Source organism: Taeniopygia guttata, chromosome 3 (genome assembly GCF_048771995.1).
Source record: "Taeniopygia guttata chromosome 3, bTaeGut7.mat, whole genome shotgun sequence".
NCBI classification, from domain to species: domain Eukaryota; kingdom Metazoa; phylum Chordata; class Aves; order Passeriformes; family Estrildidae; genus Taeniopygia; species Taeniopygia guttata.
Window position 1 is genome coordinate 43,275,339 of NC_133027.1, and position 21,198 is coordinate 43,296,536.

At 34.1% G+C, this 21,198-nt stretch overlaps 1 protein-coding gene across 7 annotated transcripts in view; it reads left to right on the forward strand.

Annotated features, from left to right (window-relative positions):
- Positions 1–20,541, forward strand: part of GRIK2 (glutamate ionotropic receptor kainate type subunit 2) — a 345,199-nt gene extending 324,658 nt beyond the window's left edge. For 3 of the 7 annotated variants that reach the window (XM_030267647.4, XM_032747254.3, XM_030267649.4), the window contains 3 exons: positions 762–1,012; positions 9,061–9,238; positions 15,586–15,749. In XM_030267647.4, coding sequence (XP_030123507.4) covers positions 762–1,012; positions 9,061–9,238; positions 15,586–15,599 — 443 coding nt within the window. In that variant the 3' untranslated portion in view covers positions 15,600–15,749. Of the gene's footprint in view, positions 1–761; positions 1,013–1,219; positions 7,089–9,060; positions 9,239–15,585 lie in introns of those variants that run through there. The other 4 variants (XM_072926727.1, XM_012572713.5, XM_072926726.1 and 1 more) reach the window with 2 other exon arrangements.
- The last annotated feature ends 657 nt before the right edge of the window (positions 20,542–21,198 follow it).

Below are 21,198 nucleotides of genomic sequence, written 5' to 3' on the forward strand. Positions count from 1 at the left end.
CACCAGCCTTTGAACTGCCCCTTGAAATATTGAAATGTTCAAAAGCTACAAAATTATCATGTCATTGTAAAATAACGAATTATGAGAAAGAAATACATCAAAATATGAGAATTTACATCCTTGTTATCCAAACACACTGAATCTTATCTTTCTGAATTTCTTGCTGACTTGTACTGTTAATAGGTAAGTGCATGCTGAAAGATGTTTTAAGTGCCGAAAATCTATCAAATAAAGACTTTTGTGGGGTGTTCCTGAAGCATAAATTGTCCCTCTTTTAAGAAAGTAGCAGGATGAAATATTAATTAAATATCAGGCTTTTTATTACCTTTGGGGTAGCAATCTATGAAGCAACAGGTCATAGATTTACACATTTTAGACTAAATCTGATGAAGGCCATTTAAAAACTTTTTGGGAAAAAATTGAAAAACTTGAAATAAGAACACTCTTTGGCTGAGTATAATATTTGGGCATGAAGACATTTGAGACTGTTGGACTAAACGTGATAGAAACTGTTGCATCAAGTGGCCTGGCTTACTGGCAACACTAGCTGGATTAAGTTTTCTGGATATATATTTGTGTGGGCAAGCAGGTTTGTATTTATATGACCAGTGTGATTGTGTCGAGAAGCAAATGTGGTTTTGAATAATATTATGTCTGTTAAAGATATAGTTTTAATGAGATATTATTTATTCCAATTCAGAATAACTAAAATATTCATGTAATATATTCCATGTGATATTTCTTCCCTTTGCTCTCTTCAGGTTCTCCATATAGAGATAAGATCACTATAGCAATTCTTCAGCTGCAGGAAGAAGGCAAGCTCCACATGATGAAAGAGAAATGGTGGAGAGGCAATGGTTGCCCAGAAGAGGAAAGTAAAGAGGCCAGTGCTTTGGGAGTTCAAAATATTGGAGGAATCTTCATCGTGCTGGCAGCAGGATTGGTGCTTTCTGTCTTTGTGGCAGTTGGGGAGTTTTTGTATAAATCAAAAAAAAATGCCCAGTTGGAAAAGGTAAATATTATCACTACCTGTTTATTTTACATTTATGGTTTATTTAAATAATACTTTAAATATTTTTTGATGTTTACTGACATTTAGGTGATGCATACTTATTGTTTATTCTTATAGTAAAGTATTTGAATAACAAAGGATGACAGCAAAATATCCAAAGTTTTACATTTACATCTTTTAATTTTTCTTCAATGTGTTTAATTGTAGCCAGATTTCAGGACAAGTGACTATTTCTCCTCTTATTCAAGCCTGAAAAAAGACAGCTTTTTACTCCTGGAAGTTCACTGCAGTTAATTTTATGGATGAAGAAGAAATCTGAAACTAATGGGCAACAAATTAATCTCCTACAGATAATTCTGATTTCAAAAGACAAACTCTCTGTAGCTCAAAGTCAAAGTCTAAAAATGTCTCTATAGAAATGTTCTTTATAAGAGTTTATACTTGCAAAGTTGTCCTGGTAACATCTGGAAAAGATTACATCAACATGATTTTTTTTTTTTTGGTGGGTTTACTACTGATATGATGTCCTGTAATTTCGAACTGACCCAATATTGAAAATCCTACTGTTAACTTGTTGTGTACTTGCAATTTTTACAACCAGAATACTGTAACTGTGGTAAGACTAATAATATATTGAAAATTTTGTAGCTGAAATTATAATTTTTTTGAATAATGATTAAATAAATATTTCTATATGTATGTGCCCATGTCTAAACCTAAAATAAAATAGTTTATTTTACTGCTATGGCAAAATCTGAATTTTAAACATTGAGAGAAACTGTTGGATTTTGCTAGGTCTTTTTGGTTTTTACTTTTGAGGACATTGTGACCTATGGCAATTTTTAAAATTATGTTTAGAAATGTAGTTTAATACAATCAGTAGTAAATCCAAAAGATATATTTATATTGGTATTTTTCCAGATGATGCTAGTGAGCTTTTGTAACTTGAATCATTACTCAGAAAATTTACTATTTGTTTTCACTTCTTTTGGGGCAACTTTTTGGTACTCAAGTTTCCTGTTATATTGTTAAGAAATTTTGCTAACACACACTAAGGCAGTGTGAGGTTTCAAGGTCCTAAACACTGTTTGAACATGGGTACATTCATTTAATTGTTGAAGGACCCTTTAGGTCCTCTTCTTTACAACGCTGCAGGTTAATTCCTTCTGTTAACACACTATTGGAATGTTATGTTTATGAAATGAACTTGTAAGGAAAAATATACTGGTTACTTAAGAACCATGTAAATATCAATAATTTTTATCCATTTCTAAAATGGATATGGAACTCACATGAGCATCAGTAAAAATTGGTTTAGCTTTTCTGGACTTCTAGCACGCACTCATTTAGAAAAATAGGACTGCTTTGATAATAATTTTGTTACATGAGTTCACTGTTTTACAGGGTGTAAATACATATGTGACAATAGCAGCATGTTGAAAGTTGTGAGGTGAAGCAAACAGAAACTTTTTAATTAAGGATTTGTTTCCTTAACTGTTTTAGTTTGTGGGGGAGTGATGGGAAGGAGTTTGTTTATGTTTGTTTGGTTTGTTTGGTTTTTTTAACTTTTCTTTTGTGTTTGTTTCTTTCCATTTGATAGTTTATTAGTGTTGGATAGAGATAGCAACGACTGGAGGAATGTGACGTTTCGAAAGCATTTGTATCAGAAATGTTTCATTGTCGAGTATTTAGATACTTTTAAAAGTTAGGAATAAATATGAAGCAGCTGAGTTGAGTTGAGTTGAGTCAGGCTTCTCTCCTTTCTCTCCTCCTTACCTCCAATCACTTACCTTCCATCTCCTCCCTGCTACCCCCACATAGCCTGATATCAGCAGGCCATTGAAATTTCACTGAAGTTTTATTTATGGAATGAACTTAAGAGGAAGATGATGCTTGCATCCTGACACATGGCCTACCCCAGCATCCCCTCACCCACTCTTCTTGCAGCACCCAAAGACTTTCAGAAAACATCTTCTTTCAGCTTCTCAGGTGTAACAGATCCCCTTTGCCTAGGAGAGGGAGCAACAGCAGCCTAGGGTGAAATGAGAAATCCTGTAATTTGTCTCCAGTCTCTACAAGTCCCTGCTGAGATGAGTAAACAATGCAAATAGTGCTGCTCTGGATGTCCTGTGGGGACAGAGGAGGCACCTAGTTTTGTTAACATTTGTGGTGTCATCCCTTAAGAATCAGAGTATCATTCTGGAAAAAATGTTTGTCTGTATTTGGAAAAAGGGAAGATCAAAGGTCATATTAAGAGCCAAGGAAACAAAATTAATCAGATAACTTCAGCTGCTGAGTATATGGAGTATTCTGAGATATAAGCGGGCATGAGGGTTTGCTTTTTAATGTGTACAAACTATTCATTTGTACTTCCAGCAGGGAGGCAATGCAGATTGAAATTGTATATCGATATGGGGTTTTAGAATTTTTTATGTCACCCTGCTCTTGGAGCTTACACAAACAGATATATTGTCTGGTGTGAACCTATTTGGAGGAGTGAAATCTTGAAAGGAATCAACCACAGAAAAACAGCAGATAAAATGGTGTTCTTTGCTAAAATAAAAAAATATTGCCTCTTGTAAGAAAAGATGGCTCAAAACATCCATGCCCCTGATGTTTCTAAAAGTCAGAAGAAAATGTATAACACTATTGAGACTTTATGTGAAACAGATGATTTTATGCCACCACAGAACTTTCCAGACAGAGGGAAATTCCTCTCCTATTGACACCTATCGAAAGCAAAGATAAGCCTGGATGTTATCACAGTTAGACTGCCAGTCACTGGCACTTACTAAAGCTAGCTTGCTTGAAAAAGAAGTATCCTAAATTGCTATTTTCCAGAAAATCCAATCATTTTGAATGTGAAAACAGCTATATATGGATTAAATTCTGCTATCATTTCTAGCCATTCAAAACTCATTGAGCCTTCAGCAGGATGGAATTAGGTATATTTGTGTAAAAATAGCAGATCTAAATTTTATTAATTTTGAACTGTTAAGTACTTCAAATAATGTGAATTAAAACACATACCTTAACTATTTGTTAAGAGATGAGGTCATACACTTCCTATAGTAAAAAGTAATAGATTAAGTCTCAACATGTACTGAAACAGTAACACCAAAATAGTATATCTGGAGTTATACAATCAAATCATAACATATACATCAATTAAAGAAACCTCTCTGAAATAGTTATTTACTTAAAATTTATTATAAAAGCAATCAAAGCAATAAGTACATTAATACTTGTTTATATTTCACATACATTTACAGGGAAGACAAAAGCTATTGAACTTTCCATGTTAAATAATTCACTGCTCAGCTGCACAATTGAGTTGAGAAAGATCAGTGTGTATAATTTATCTCACAAGACACAGTGATCGAGCTCTTGACAGACATGGGCTCAAAGCAGAGATCATTAGCTAGGAATATGTAGTGTTACATACAGAACTGTTTCACTTACAACTGCAGATTCCACGGAACAAGAAATTCTGAATGCTGAGCCATGACCTGTGTATGAGACTAGCTATGTCTTTGGAGATGGCACTAATTTATCTGGATGACTGTTGCCTGAAATGAATTGAACACAGTAATTTAAAACACTTTCTGCAAAATGCTCAAAACATGTTTTTATAATGTGAGGACAGCAGGAACAAGACTTTCTGATCCTAACTGGCTCAAAATTTCATGCAGCTTTAATGAACTTCAGAGTCTTTAGGTTTTGGTACAATTTTATCTTATTTGAAATTAAATGTGGTTTTGCTATGATTGCTAAGTAATTCTGAATTTTCTACCTCACACATATGTTTTAATAATGTGATAACCTGGAGTGTGTTTTGGACTGGGTAACTCTTCTAGTCTTGCCTACTACATAGTCTCACTGTTTCCTTCAGAGAAAGTGCTGTGAATGGCAGAGCATATATCTTTGTCTATGGCAGACTGTTGATACTCCTGCACTGTTGGCGCAGTGGGAAAGGGGTGGAAGAGACTGTAGGTCAGAGGTTGTCCTGACTGCTTTCCTGCAGAGCAACCACAAGAGGGTGCCTTCTAATTTCTGAGAGGGAAATTTGTCACTTTTTAATAAAATTTATGTTGCAATGCTTACCTATTGTTTAATTGCAGCCTTTTTGAAAATGCTAAAGGCTTGTATTATTTCCCATTGTTTATAATACAACATCTAATTATGTAATCTATTTGGAAACATTATTATCAGACCTTTTTTATCTAGACAATCTTGACAATAAATGCTCAGTCATTTGCATTTTATAATTGCTTTTGCTGCTGAATGACCTGCTCCCTTATTTTAACAGGCACTCAGAGGGCAGTGAGTAAGCAAGGTTAGAAACAGAAGCCATTTAAAACAATTACTATGTCTTTCCTCTTTTCATTTTTTTTTTAATTGATATGCATCAATGCATTATGGGTTTATGCCCATTTCACACATTTAGTTTTGTATAGCTCATATTATTATTGGAAATCCCAGGGAAAACACTGACCTTGAAGACCATTAATATTTACCATAATAATCAATGGATGATTCTCAATTTGAGAATTTATTGACCTCTCCTTTTATTTTGTGCGTTCAGAGATTTTTTTAAAGTTTTCTCTGATATTCTTCCAATTTTCATACCACCCTTTCCAGTGATTAGATACTACTGTAAGAGTCAGCTGTGTGATAGAAACTACATGTGCACTGCTGAAAACATTAGGATGAAATTCACACTATTGATCAAGGCAGTGCCACGGATATACAGACCATTGCTTGTTGTCACCATTTTAAATTGTTGTCCTTGCGCCTATCCTGGTCAGGGTTTCTGTGGAGAGGGTGACATTGGCTGGAAACCTGGTTTTATTGATGTAGTGGTCCCACACCCTTCTCAAGAGGCAAGGAGGGGCCAAGACCTGATAGGCTGAAACAGCTGTGGCACTGTTGCCATATGCAGCTACACATCATCCTGATTTTGCTTCTCTCAAGTATGATTTAACTGTTCTCAGTTTGTTTACATGGAGTCAGTGTAAATGTTAACAAGAGTTTATTTTCTAAGGTTCCTTTATGACCTATTTGTACTAGAATAACTTTCATTCATTATGTCCTACAATGCTTCTTTTTAGAATTCACATCAGCCAAGTGCAAATATATACCTTTTCCTATGTGAAAAGGACTTACAGGAAGAATTTCATAATTACTGACATATTTTGATGCTTCTTTGTCAGAAGGATGTGTAGAAAATCAGTATTTTAAGCTTTGCTTAAATTGTTATCTCACCAACAGTGCAAAATCAAATTTCAATCATTTTATGTAAAAAAACTGAAAAGGTTTTAGGTCTTTCTTATTTTACCAAAATATTTTATGGTGTGGTTATTTGGGTTATTTTTCTTAATTTTACTAAATTAGTTCTCACTAAAGTACTTTTCTTTACTTTCTCAAAAAATGCAGATTTGTCAGTTTTTCTGGAGTTCAAAAATATTCCTAATAGTTTAATATCAAAAACCTTTGAATTTAGGACAGTAATTTATAACAGTTTTGGAGCAATACCAAAGTAAAGCTCAGCCTAGTGATTTTTGTTCCAGGGGGAGGCAAGTTCAAAAGATTTTAAAGTTGAAAAGCCTGTTCCTCAGGCTACAAGAAACAAAAGAATGTGGACATTCTTGGTAAATTGAAGTAAAAGCTTTCATATTTATATCCCAAGTAGCTTTTATATGAACTACAGTTGATGATATAGTCTGTATTTTTGTGTCATTTTTTTTAATGGAGTATCCCCAGAAATTGTACTTTTGGCTGGGAAAAGCAGCAGTTCAGACAGGTCATGGAAGAAAATGTCTTTCCAACATTAGCACACTGCATTCTGCAGATATACTGTTGGAAAATTAGGAACTGTTATCATCCTGTTGTCCTCTGAGCATTGTATGAGTATGTGCAAACTTGTATGGTTAATTTGCATGTCTGTAAGTGTAGAGATTACGTGAATTCCAGGTATTAATTTTAATTAAAGGCCCTCTTGGAAACCATGTAAGTATATATTAGAGAGTATTTTCTAAGAGGAGGAATTGTTACAAAACCCAAAAAATCAAAACAACCCCCCCCCCCAAATAAAAAAAAACAAAATCCAATTCACACCCCCAAACATCTTAACAGAAGAAAAAAAAAAGAAAAAAAAGCAAGTTACCAACTGTGGCATCTTAAAGTAATTTTTAAATAATAAAATACTAAACCTAGGAACTCTATTTTGATTTTTGACTGCATCTCAACCAGTTTGGTAATTGACCTTTTTTCTGAGGTATTTGAATGTGTTAATTTGTGTCTTTCAAAAAACAACTGAAAATATAGGAGTATATGTAAAGTTGACCATTACACAAGTAATGGTCATACAGAAAGTTCAATATAGCTCCATACTCATTCAGTCAAAGATCAGAGATTAAATTATAGGTCTGAGTCATGGAATATTTTAAGTTTGACCAGAATTTGAAGCTGGATTAAATAAATTGGAAACCCCTAAATGTTGTTTCCTTTATAGCAAATATGGTTCACTTTCACTCATCAGTAGAAAGAAGAAACACATGATATTATTATTTTCTCCTCTGATAAAAATATATTTTTCATTCCAAGGGAAAAAATGTCAGATCAGAAAGCATTCATGTATTTCTCATAATTTTTCATTGTCTTCCTCTAATTATTACTTTAGCATATAATATTTTAATATAAAACATAAAACGTTTGATTTTTAATTGATCTCTATGCTATAGTTAAATGTAGTAGCAAATACAGTTTAGTTCAGCTGATTTATTTACTTTGATTTTGTATAGGTCAACAAAATAACAACAAGCACTACCTACTACCTTTTAGACAGAAAATATTCTTGATTGTGAAATAAAACCCTATAATTGCAGAGAAATGAGTGCAAAACCTTTTGATATTATGTACTGCAACATGACTATAACAGTGTTTCCAAAACAGTAGAAAACCTTGGCATTAAATTAATACTAATAGTCTCTCTCTGTTCAATATGATTTGAGGCCATGCCAAATTTCTCATTGAGTTCATAGTATCACACTGAACTATAAAACTAATATACATTTTTAGAGTTAATAAAGTATAGAGGACTTAATCTGAGCAAACTTTGAGATAAAAGCTGTTTAGAATTCAGGTAAGAAAGGTTGTATTTATTTTCTTAAACATCTCTGTAAAATTAACTATTTATTTTCAAATCATGTTACACAAAGCATTTTTATCCAGATTGATTTGTACTACACAGCATTAATTACGTATCCTCATCAATCACTTCCTTTCACCATGCTTGACATTCCTTTGCCAAAAAGGATCAATTGAGATATAGGATCAAAGATGATTCAACAGGTGAATGACCCTTCACATCCTGTGGCTGAGAATGCCAGATCTCTGGGGATTGACTTAGTACAACCAGGATCGCCTCTGCTGAAAGGCAGAGAAATACCTGCACAGATGTGATTGCAAAATACACAACCATTAATATTACAATGGTTATTGTTCTAAACCAGTTAGCCAGTGCCATATTTATTTTCTCATGTTATTTATTTTCTCAGTGACAGCTACATGGCTGAATTACTGTTAATTCATCTCAGCCCTCGTTAAACACCTGCCAGTCTTGTGTAGCCATTGTCCAGGGACACGAGACAGCAGTACCATGCTCTGGAAGAAGATCTGGACTGGTGTGGCAAGGTTTACGCCAGTGGAAATTATTGCCTCTGGCTGAAACACTAATGACAAATAGCACTTCTTGCCACTCTGAGTTTGAAAACACAGACCCAAACCTAGAGAAATGTGAGACTGTCAGCCTTTTCCAGAATAGGTTGAACTGAAAAATGAGGATAGAAGATATCTCCTGAGTGCTTGCCTTTGCCTGTCCGACAGAGCGCTTGTCTCCCTGGGTTAAATTGCCATCACCCCCCTATTTCAGCCAGGCACTGGAAACCCAAGATGACTGCACGGTCCTGGTCTGACAATTGAGTAGGACTGTGTATCATCTGCGTGTCAATGACACCACAGCCCAAATTATTTCATTATCTCCTCAGTGGCCTCATATACATGTTGAAAGGAGGGATGACAGGATGAAACCTTGTGGAATCCTGCATGAGAAAGAGCCCTCGGGGCTGATGAGCAATTGCCCTATGACATCCTCTGGGATTTCTCTGAGAGGAAAGAGTGGAACCACACAAGTGCAATCCCTTCTGCCCCAGCCTAGGTCCACAGGTGAGTCAGAAAAACATCATGGTCAGTGTGATGGCCAGAAAGGCTGCTGGCAGAGCTAAACACAACCACTTTGAAAAAAGCTTTCTGCACTAATTCTATTAGTTCCCCATCAACCACAAGAAGAAGGGTAGCTGTCAGGCTGGAAAAAAAGAAAATAGTTTCAGAAGACTTTAAATGAACTTAGGTGTTACTTTCCTGGAAGTCTCTGTCATCCACCAAGTGCATTTTGTTCTGTTAGGAAATAAATTTTAGAATTTGAGAGTGGCGGAATTGTTCTTTGGTGATTTTTCTTTTTGCTTGTTTGTTTTATATGGGTTTTTTTGGACACCAGCTGATAATTTATTTAAGGCAAGCTGGAATTTTATTGTCCCACTGGGAGACACTTACAATAAATACAAGAAGTGGCCAGCAGTGAGGTCCTGTATGTCATCTAAGTTCATCTCATAACTCTAAACCCCAGCGAGAAAGAAACTCAGCCTGAAGAAAATGGTTTCAGTGTTGTTTTGTTATAGGAAGGGTCAGTCCCATCAGACTTTTGTTGATCCTCTCTGTCAAATAGCTACAAAGTCCTTGAAAAAACCAGCATTCAGTTACAGGGTAAAGCACCTTGTATTTCATCAAGCTGTCTGAAACTACTCTACTGGTGGTGATTTTGTAGATACTATGGTGAACACAAAGCTTTATCTGTGTGATTAAAATTTTCACTTTGCTTGATATTATTGTCTTCATTTGAGTGGGCAGTGAAATTTCTGTTTCATACAAGTAACATATATTTTGGTCTATAATATATTTTGGTCTGAAAATAACTTCCTGAAATTGTTGCTTATTCTATTTCTACCAAAATGCCAAATAATTGCTTAACTAAAATTGAGAATATACTGGTGATATGTTCAGGTAATTGGTGTGAATTTAGTCTGGAGTGTACTTGTGCATTATACTTGCTATGGATTTAAACTACTGCATCAGAAAAGTCAGTGGCAAAATATTTTTAATGCAACTATATTATACATATATAGATAGGTATAGTATGCACATGTGCAGCCTTTGATCTATCATCATGTTTAAGAATGGATATATAGTTAAACAACCTAAAACTCTGATCATTACTTTACACTTCAACTTCAAAATGCTTGTACTCCAATTACTGTGATATATGATTTTTTCTGAGGGTATTTTCTCTTTAATTGTTCATCTCTTTGTGATCCTAAACCAATGTTTTGATAGAATTTGTTTTCCTGTCTAGAGAGTTTAAGATTGACAAGTTTTCCACACACATATTTAAAATCCCTAAAGGAGTGGCATAGGAATCAGAAAGTGATTAGGAGGGAGAGTCAGGGTAGGACTGTGCATTCATTCTCGGCTTCAAGACAAAAAGCAGTTTGATTGATATGTCCTCCTAGATGCTAGAACAATGACCCATAACAAAACAAGAAAATACAGGATTACTGCTGTTACTGCTTTAAGATAATTAAACAAATCTTCAAATAATGTCTGACAGACAAGACTGGAAATAATGAACTTCTCAGTAAATCTTAAATCCTTCTATTGAATATTGTCAGTAATTTTTATATTATCTGGATCAAAGAAGGGAAAAATATAAACCTGCAACTGGAGATTTTTTTAAAATTTAAAACACACGGACTATTAAAGCACTTAAATCAGAATGTTTAGAGTGGTGCAGGCATGCTGTTCTCTCTTCCCCTTGTTATTTTTAGGCTGTTAAAAGAAAAATCTATGGTGATAGTCTCATAATTATGTGTCTAATAAATGCTATTATGATTTCTAATTACCTTTCTAAATTCCCATAAAGCAAAATAATGAAAGCAGTGTGAGTATTATCCACCTTTCATATTAATACACATGTGCAAAAGTACAATTATTTTTTTCTCATGCAGTAAAGCTGTGCACAAGCTGTCTAATAAGCTTGTAACCAGTGGTAACATTTTGCAAAATTCTCATCTTGATTCTCCATGATTTGTGAGATGTCAGCTGTGGCAAAGAATGACAGAGGTGTCTGACATTCATCTTCATCTTCTAAAGATGATTTCTTTATTCATCTTAAGGAGATAAACTTTTTTTCAGAATTGTGTTTGAAGCCCAAGGACTACAGTTCTGATTAAAATTATCTTTTGTACACTTTTTGGTAATGTTTTATCATGATATGCTGCAACAAAACAGATGCACTTATGTGCACTATGGTTTAGAGAGCTGAACGCTGTCCTTAAATTCTTCTAGCATTTGTTTATATCTAAGATGGCTTGGAGGCAGCATTTACTTTCTGGTAGCATTTAAGAAGACAACTTAAGATTTTGTAAGGGTTAGTGAAAAATCGATAATAACTGATGTTCTTGTAACATGCCAGCATTGTGGAAGGTAAGTTGGGAGCAAGAGGTTATTTTCTTTGAATTAAGTGGAGAGTCTTGTAATATATACTAAAGTGCTCAATACCATGATGGACAACACTTTTGAAATGCAGCCTTTCAATTCTGTAAACATCATGCTGTTTTCCCTTAGCAATTGAATTCAGGATCAAGACATTGGATTATCTTTTCTAAAATCATGTTTGAAAACATCTTCTAACTCTCATAAAAAATATTTTAGAGGTGCTTCTCTTTTTCATGTCTTATTCCAAAAATTGTATCCTAACACTGAAAGAACACAAAGTTTTAAGGTATAGAAATGGAGACTACAGAGATTTGAATTGAAATTAGACAAAAATATTATTCGTTTCAATTAGAAAAAGTAAAACATAAATCCTTTCTAAAATTTATTGAACATGATTTCTTTAATATGTGTGAAAACTCTTCCTTGTATTTCTCAGATAGACTCCAAAGAAGAAAAAAGATCTGGATCATAAACTCTTACATTGCTGTGAAACAATATTTTTAAAATACATGACTATTTCAGTGAGTGAAATTTGAAACAAGCAAGCAAACAAACAGAAGATATGTAACAATACTCTTAATCAGAAACAATATTTTTATCACTATATGCGCATACAAGAGCCCATTAAAAATTATTTTTAAAACATTAAAACATATAATAGAAGAATATTTCATATGGAATAACTCTCTCAAAGTTTAAGACTGTCACTCATTTCCCTTTTAATGAGTTTTCATATCCAGGTAAAATTCTTAGATGAAATGTGTTGTCAAGTTTCTTGAGATATCATTTTCAGGGTATTTCAGAATGTTGACATGTGTCTTCTCACCTCTTGGATGCTGGTTGTAATCCATTTCCTACCGATATAACCTAAAAATTTATACCCTTTGCAGATTTTTGCAAAGGTTTGGGTGGATTGATTCATCTTGAAAAGGATTTGTTCTAATTTGACACTCTTCTTAGACGTCTTGGCAAAAAAAAAAAAGTCAAGGAACACAATCTTGAAAGTTTTAAGAGCTAATGCATTATTTTAAAACTTAGAAATATTTTGTTCTTTAGATTGTTTTAGCTAGGTCTTTAATTCCAGAGGTAAGAGCCATATCATGGCTACAAGTGGCGTAGTGCTGAGTTGCACCATTCACTTCTTAATGTATTCCCTATGAAATTCCTGAGTTATATGCTATAACTAAATGTTATATGCTATAACTAAATGTTATATGCTATCTCACATTGTGGAAATGCCAAGATCTTCAAGCCTTAGCTATTTAGCCTGTAAGCCATTAGGAAATGCTAAATTAAATCTTTCCCTTTTAAAATATTTCAGGGTTAATTTCAATTTCGGAATTATAATGGCAGATGTTAAGCAACTGCATTTTATTAGAAAAAAGGGAAATTCTATGAGATTTTAATATTTTCTTTCAAGGTATAGCAGGATAAGGAGGTACAGTTTTCTACTTTCTACACAATGTTCAGCAAAGATACCTTATGCTTTAAGATCTGACATATTATATTCAAAGCATTCAATCAAGAATTTTAGCCACCTCGTTCACACAAAGAAAGCTGTCTTGGATGTCTACACAGTGCACACTGCGAAGCTCACTTCAGCCAGAAATGCCAAATTTTCGCCTCTGAAGGATATGTACTTGACTCTGAACCAAAGAAATATACCTTCTTCTCCTTTGGATTCACAACTTAAACTTTTCTTGGTTGTAGGTGGTAAAATTATTTTTGCTGTAAGTTGAGTAGGCATTATTCCTTTATTTCAAACTCAGCAGGAGAAAGAAATGCTTAAAAGTGTATCACACCCAGAGCAAGATTATAATTTCCTTCACTTCCAACCTGACCATTTCCTTATTCATGCAAGGGATTAGGGAGAGAGGGCATTTGTTAAGGCTTTGTTGAGTTCATGTTCACTTCTAATTCCTCATTAAGACAATTCATATTTGCACTCTTCTGCACAAAACAGAATTTTATGTAAAACTATTGAAGTTCTCAGTGAAACAGGAACTACTACTGAAGCCCTTCCTCTGCTGCTGTGCGCTCTCATCCCTAATCTACAGAACAGCTCATATTTTCCCTGCCTCCCTTTCTCTCTCTGTGCCTCTGTTAACTGCTACCATGCCAAGTGGAACAGGACTGGATCAGTAGGCAGCAACTGCAAGTGACTTTACATTGGAATGGTCTAATGCCTGTAGGTTATAGCTGTTTACGGAGACACAAATCTCTCTGGCAGAAGATGCTATTATATTAACACTCGTAAATGTGACTCATGTTCAGCCCTAATTCTCCAGCTGATGTCTGGTTGCACCGAAGAAAAGGATGACTGCCACATATTCTTTTTTAGCAGTTGTCACACTTTTTAAGGAACTTTGTTAGATCCTTTCAGAGCATACCTATTGGATTGATAACCATGTATGGACAAGTGAAATGTGAATTCTAATAGGATCCATGACTAAGCCAAGCACCAGTGTGTTTCACAGAATTTCTACTATTGCCAAATGACAAAGCTGTAAAATTTAATGGGAAAGCTGAGTGCCTTACTGCTTTCAGCCCTGGAGGTTGGAAGCTGAATGCAGACTTTTATTAATACATCTTCAATCTAGATTCTCAGTGAACTAGGTAGTGTGAGATGCTTAAATATTTTCTGGATCTAATCGCCAAGCCTCAGGTTTGTATGAATATTTAAGATATTACAGTTAAAAAATAAAGCAGGGTATTTATTTGAAAGACAAATGAGACAATTATATATTGATTACCACTAATCAAACAAAATCAAAAACAGGTCATGAGACAGTAATTCTACATGCTTTGACTTTTTTGGTTCTTGTTTGATAGGTTGTTGGTTTGCTTTTCATTTGTTCATTTGTTCATTTGCCTTTTTTTTTCCTGATTATGTCCCTGGCCTGGAGATTAATTGCAAAGAGAGAAAAATGCAAACGGTTAGACCACACCTCAAATTTGCTTTGGCTGAGAGCAATTGTCAAAGGCTTGGCTTAACATCTCAGCTTCTGGGATAGGTTATTTAGTTAGTATATTTCTCCATTAGCTTGAAAATGTTTCAAGTTAAACTATGATGCAGAGCCCAAAAGTGAGATATTTTTTCCTTACTACCATATGTCATTCAATACTCCAATACTCACACTGAGAGAAGGTTAATTGCTTAGCACACCATTAGCAGTAGAGAATTCAGTCAGACTGAGGGAATAGGGAGATTTTATTTTACTTTTCAAATTGCTTTCACTGCAAACTGGAAAAAGGGCTTTAGGGATTTGATATAAACATGGTAATAAACTTTTTTTAATACGCTTTTCATGAAGATCAACAAAACTGTATTACTGGTTTGTCTGGGTTTTTTTTTTTTGCAAACACACACTCCATAAATGATAATCAGTAGTGGTAAAAGTTTTTATATACAGAAGATATTATAAATTATGGAGTAAATATCAGTTTTCTGTAATAGATCTGGATTTTAACTGTATTTAAAGATAAATTTAGGTAAACTTCCTATACTAAAACTTCATGTTTTGTGGAAGAACTCACACTTTAGTCCCATAGAAATGCAACTATTATTTTGAAATATGGCTAAGGAGATTCTACTGAATGCCTAACATATATGTAACATTCAGATACTGCACTGTAAATGTACTGTACATGTTGACAGAACATCTGCTTGAAGTAATTTTATGTAACATATGGATCCAGACTTAGTACCTGTCAGAAAAACAATTGTACAGGCAAGGCAATTTTTACAGAGTCATCACGATTTGATAAGTAATTTTAATTATTATGAAATAACAATATGCATATATAGTGATGCATATAATAAGGCCAGCAATTTTTTTTGAGTTTGGAACAAAGCGAAGAATGACAAGTGTGTGCCAGTACAGTGAATCTTCTTCTAGACACTGCAATTAGTAATTTCTTACAGCTATTTCTTTTTCTTGTTCCTCTATTTCCTTCTGTAGAGGTCCTTCTGTAGTGCCATGGTAGAGGAGCTAAGGATGTCTCTGAAGTGTCAGCGTCGATTAAAACACAAGCCACAGGCCCCCGTTATTGTGAAAACAGAAGAAGTTATCAACATGCACACATTTAACGACAGAAGGTTGCCAGGCAAAGAAACCATGGCATAGAGCTGGGAAGCCAAATACCCCAAGCACAAACTGTCGTCTTTTTTCCAAACAACCTTGCGAGAATGTTTCCTGTGGAAATATGCAACAAGTGCAAAATAAAATGAGTTACCTCATGCCGCTGTGTCTATGAACTAGAGACTCTGATCTCAGCAGTTGCAATGGCCAGACTCGAATCACAAGCATCATGGATCAACCAAGTTATGCAGGGTTACACTGTTTGTCATGGGTTTCCACCATTCTGAATGAATGAATGTTCCATGTGAGTTTTGTGGCTGGTTTCAAATGCAGTCTCAGTGAGAAGTTACAGGTTCCTTTTGAAGTTCAAGGGTTGCCAGAAAAGGGAGAATAAATGCCCAAGATGATACAAACTACAGAAGGAGTCTAGTCTCAGAACTGTAGTGGAACAAGAAACCATATGGTCTTCTGAACTTCCCAGCACAGAAAAGTTGGTAACTGCTGGTAGACTGAAACTACCATCTGGACAAGGCGATATGATCTTTCTGGATGGAAGAAATGTTAAAAGTGAAGAAGCATAAATCCCATGAATAGAAGAATACATATGAGAATGCTCACTTACTTTTTTTTTTTTTTTTGACTGTTTGTGACACTGAACTAAGTAAATAAATAATAATTATGAAAAAAAAATAATTTAACTGGGTTGGAATTTTGATCTAAAAAGACAACAAAAATATTTCCAGATTTTGACCCAATTTTTAGATGAATAAAAGTTTCCTTAGTACAAAGGAATGTATCTTACAAACTTTAGGTATAAGCTATTGATTTTCTTTTCTATAATTGTGAAGAGAGGGAGGGGGGTGGGAAGCAGTGTATTTCACACATAGAGGACTTTCATTTTAGCCTGAATGGGTTTTGAAACACTTGTTCCTGCTACTAATTGAACTCAATGGAGCCTGTGTGATTCTCGCTAATGTTGGAAGAGGGATGGGTCACCTAAAAGAAGTGAATGTCAAGAGCTTAAAGGAGGACTGCATTTTTCAATTCAGTCACAGTACTAAATGAACAATATTCTTGAGCAGTTTTTTTTTTCAAAAAAAAATGTTCAGGTTTATTTGTGGAAATGCAAGATTTCTATGAAAATAGTTTTTGTATGGAAATTTTTGTAATACTTTTTATCAACAAAATAAGAACATGTGTTTCAGCCAGGGGTGTGATGCCAAGCATGAGTGGTAGTGCGTGTGCACCACCAACGTTTGGTGAAAACTATTTTTATCATGAAAAAGGAATCTTAGAAGAGACATATTTTCAAGTTATATAATATAAAAAAATAGGTGCACTACCACCACTGCTTGCCATGCTACACCCCTGGATTCCACTAAGCTGATAACATGCTGTCATGAAAAATTGTGTGTAAATGGTAAAAGACACAGACCTCTTGACCACATTGTGATAAAAGTTAATATGCACTCAGTTTGCTGTTTGCATCCAATGCACAAAATTAAAAAAAAAAAAAAAAAAAGAGAAAAAGAAAGCATTAAATTTTTGTCAGTTTTAGTTGGTTTGGTTTTGCTGCGTGATTTGAGCAACATATGTGCAGTACTTTGTGTCAGTACTGGTACTTAGCTTCAGCTTAGTGCCCTATCCTGATGATTCTTGCCACTAAATTTGTGACAAGAGAGTTTGCTGGGATTTCTGACAGAAGCCATTACAGCACATTGTGATAATATTTACAGGATTTGGCTCTTAGCTGCTTCAAAGCTAACTTATATGTCCTGACTGTGGTGAGTTCCTGGACATAACATTTTGAAATACTGCCCTTTGATGCTGAATCTTGCACCTCTGTCTACTGTAAATTTATTTGTATCTTAACAAGAAATGTATAGTATGGACTATGTAGGAATGTGATGTCAACCAAAAAAGATTGTTAAGATGGTCTTTACATGGAAAAAAATTAATTTGACTTTAGCCCCCAAAAACATTAAAATACCCCCCCCCCCAAAAAAAATCATTGAAATAATCATAGATAATAAGTCATTGCTAAGTAAAGAGATTGGTTGTTTACTCAGTCTTTATTTAATCTTATCATCATCTTTATGGCACAGAAATATAAGATATATAATCCAAACTGTAGAAGTTATATCATGAAATATGGGGGTAAATGGGAGGTATGTGTCTACTACCCAGTTATCATAAATCTTCATAGAGATTGAGCTGGCCATTTCCATTGTGAGCAGGGACTGAGAAAGCAAATTCTCTTATATTTGTGAGTTTCATCCCCATTTATGTGATAACAGAGAACAGGTTACCTTTGTCTGAAGTATAAAGAAGAAAAAAACACTTTAAGCAATTTTTCTGGAAATGAATAAACGTACATAATTTATATTTAAGTTAATTCTTTAAAACACAAAGGGGAAAAGAGTAACTGTCATAACACAATGAAAACTCCTAATTATGATGGCTTGGAATGGAAAAAATTGGCTATTGCATTTGATTGATGACTTACAATAAAATTTGTAAAATCATGTAATAAAATGCTGTATTATATTCAAACACACCTTTCTTTTCTCCATTGAGGATGTTGAAATAATCAGGATTTCATTCTCACCTTGATGCTCAAGACTAATTCTCTTAAGGTTTTTGTGAGCCAAAGTAAAAGTGAATGCAGAATATGTCCCATATATTTTATTGGGTTAAAGTTCCTCAAGGAACAAAACTTCTATCACAGGAAGTGTGGCTTAATTAAGATTTTGGTCAGAATTTCAGCCTTCCATTCTTGAGAGAAATATGCAAAGTAACTGGAGATTTGTCTTAAAGGTCAAGACTAGAAATGCATGGCTCCACAGATTCACAGTATTATAATGGGTTTTTTCTCAACAATCATACACTAACTCATATTGTTACTTTTTTGTGCATTAGAACTTTTTTTCTGTATTAAGACATTTACAGAAAATTGACTAATAAAGACTTGACCCCCAAAAGAGTAGAAAATATTACTGATAGTTTTGTACTTGAAAAAGTTCAAATTCTTTCAGTTTCTTTACAAGCTTCATTTTCTAGTTACTGCTGCAAAAATATTTCTCAATTCTGAAGAAAAATTCCTTGTTTGGAAAGGCCTCTGAAAGGCTTATCCCAAAATTCAAAAGTTCTCATGCTGTATAAATTCCTGTACTGTCATTAAAATTTATGGAACTTCCCAGCAAAAATCAAGACAGGATCTGGCCACAAAGATTAAGAATCCATATATAACTGCTTTATGTGGTTTCATATAAAGCTTAATAAGTCTGCTGATTTCAGGACAGGATGATGGGTGCTTCTCTGACTGATTTTAAATGTCACTCTAGAGAAGAATTTTAAAGCAGTTATAGCTCAGTGAAATGACATTGCCTGGTGGATGAAAATTGGAGGTAAAAATTGAACAGGACTTTTTTCCCCCTGTGTCTTTTTCAATGAAAATAGACATTTTTAAGACACAAAAGATACTATTTAGATCTTCAGGTTGCCTCAGCATGGTTGTATAGCAATAGATAACTAGAAAAAAATGGATAAACCCCTTTTTATGTTGATAAATGTCATTTGTGGAGGACTGGTAGTTAAATAATGAGCCAAATGGTTGGATGAAATCAAGAGATCTCTGGTGCTTTATAGTAAATGCGGATTTGTCCAATTATAGACATCAGCAGGCCTTTTTAATGGTATTCTCCTTTTATGTAAACAGAAGTACAGACAAATACAGGGAGTATCTGGCAGATTTTATATGTGATATTTCTTTCTGAAATTTCTGTCTCAATTCTCAGTTGAAGAATTCAGTATAGTTTTGAAATAACCTTTTCCTTCATTTTATTATTACTTGAGGCTCTGTTCATTAATATTTCCTGATTTCATCCATAGAGTGTTCACAACCCCCAAAATAACACAGTTGAGTCCTACTACATTAACCTGTTAATATTTCAGAATTGAAAAAACATAGTTTATCGGGGAAAAAAACATATTGTGCCAAAATCCAAAGCCACAAATAGGAGAAATGCCCTAATATTCTACAAAATAAAAATATTTTCAGGGGAAAGGTAATATGAACAGAGGTAATATCATACTAAGAGGTAAAAAATTATGCTATAAAATAATGTTTTATTGTTTTTATATTAAGGATATTAGAAAAATGTGAAGTACTTCAGACACAACTTCACTTAGTCTCCAAATACATCAACAAACACAAAATATGATAACTGAAATACTCCTTTGAAAAAAGTGTCAAAACTCCTACTTAAGAGGAAACAAGATTTTATCCAATACAGCCCCAGATATATATGGATATAATATTTAAGCTAGAACTATGTGTACAGAAGCGATACTGTTTCTGTCAGAATTTCAAGGATGACTAGGAAAACAACGGGTCACTGAGGTTGGCTTCTCTTACTTAAAATATCATTGCTTTCCAACCTCAAACATGCTAATGTCCAGTTTTCTTCCAGTCTTACCTCTCTGCCTTCCAACAAGCACTTCTGACACTATGAAATTTATTTTCAAAGCTCTTTTCTTCTGGCCTTTGTTTAAATCTAGTTCTAATCAAAAATAAAGTTACTCAAACACTCATCTCCCCAGTTTGTATCCACCAAAATAAAAGCTTTAGCTTTTCATGTGACTGTAATCTAATTGTCTTTATTTTAATTTACTACCCCTCTCTGTCTCCTGCCTGTGTATCTTCTCCTATTGTTCTTGTACTTACCTAGACTGTAAGCTCTTAGGGGGCAGGGGATCTGTCTTTGATTTGTCCTATGTAGCACCATAAACTATGGAGCTATATAAATAATAAAAAATGTAGATCTTCTTAAATGATGTTTGAAGTGATAGTGATCTGATTGACTGCCAGTCTAGTAATATATTGTTTCAGCTCATTGCCTGAAATCCTAATCACTGCACCAATAGAATAATCAAAAAAAATAATAAAAAAAAAAATAAATAAAACCAACCCAAAGAAGCAATCATACTGACTCACCTTACTGGAATTTTCCCTACATGGTTGGGGTATAGGAGCAGAATGTCGTGTTCACATACCTCTATAATGGTTTAAATATTTAATCAGCTACATTAGAGATTAAAAAAAAAAAGTAGATATAGAGGATGAGCTTCAGAACAAGAATTTTGATTGGTCAAAGTTTGGAAAAGCTGTGATTAAGAGATTGGTTAAGCTGAACACCAGGAACTTTTCCTTCCTTTGTCTTATCAACCCACTTAGGTCAACAAGCATCTCATTGCTGAAATCTACAGCTATCTTATTTTGTTAATAATGTTATGGATATAATTAAAAATTTTCTACAAAGTATAGTTCTAATCAAAATTAAAGAAATACTTCCTCTTGCTTCTATTCAAGAACACTATCTTTCTATGACTGCTGGAATGAAAAACTGGCAATTCAAGAAAAATGCTAGCTATCTAAATGAAAGGAAATAACTCATATGGTCTTGAGGACGAACATATGAGCTTTCTCTTTTA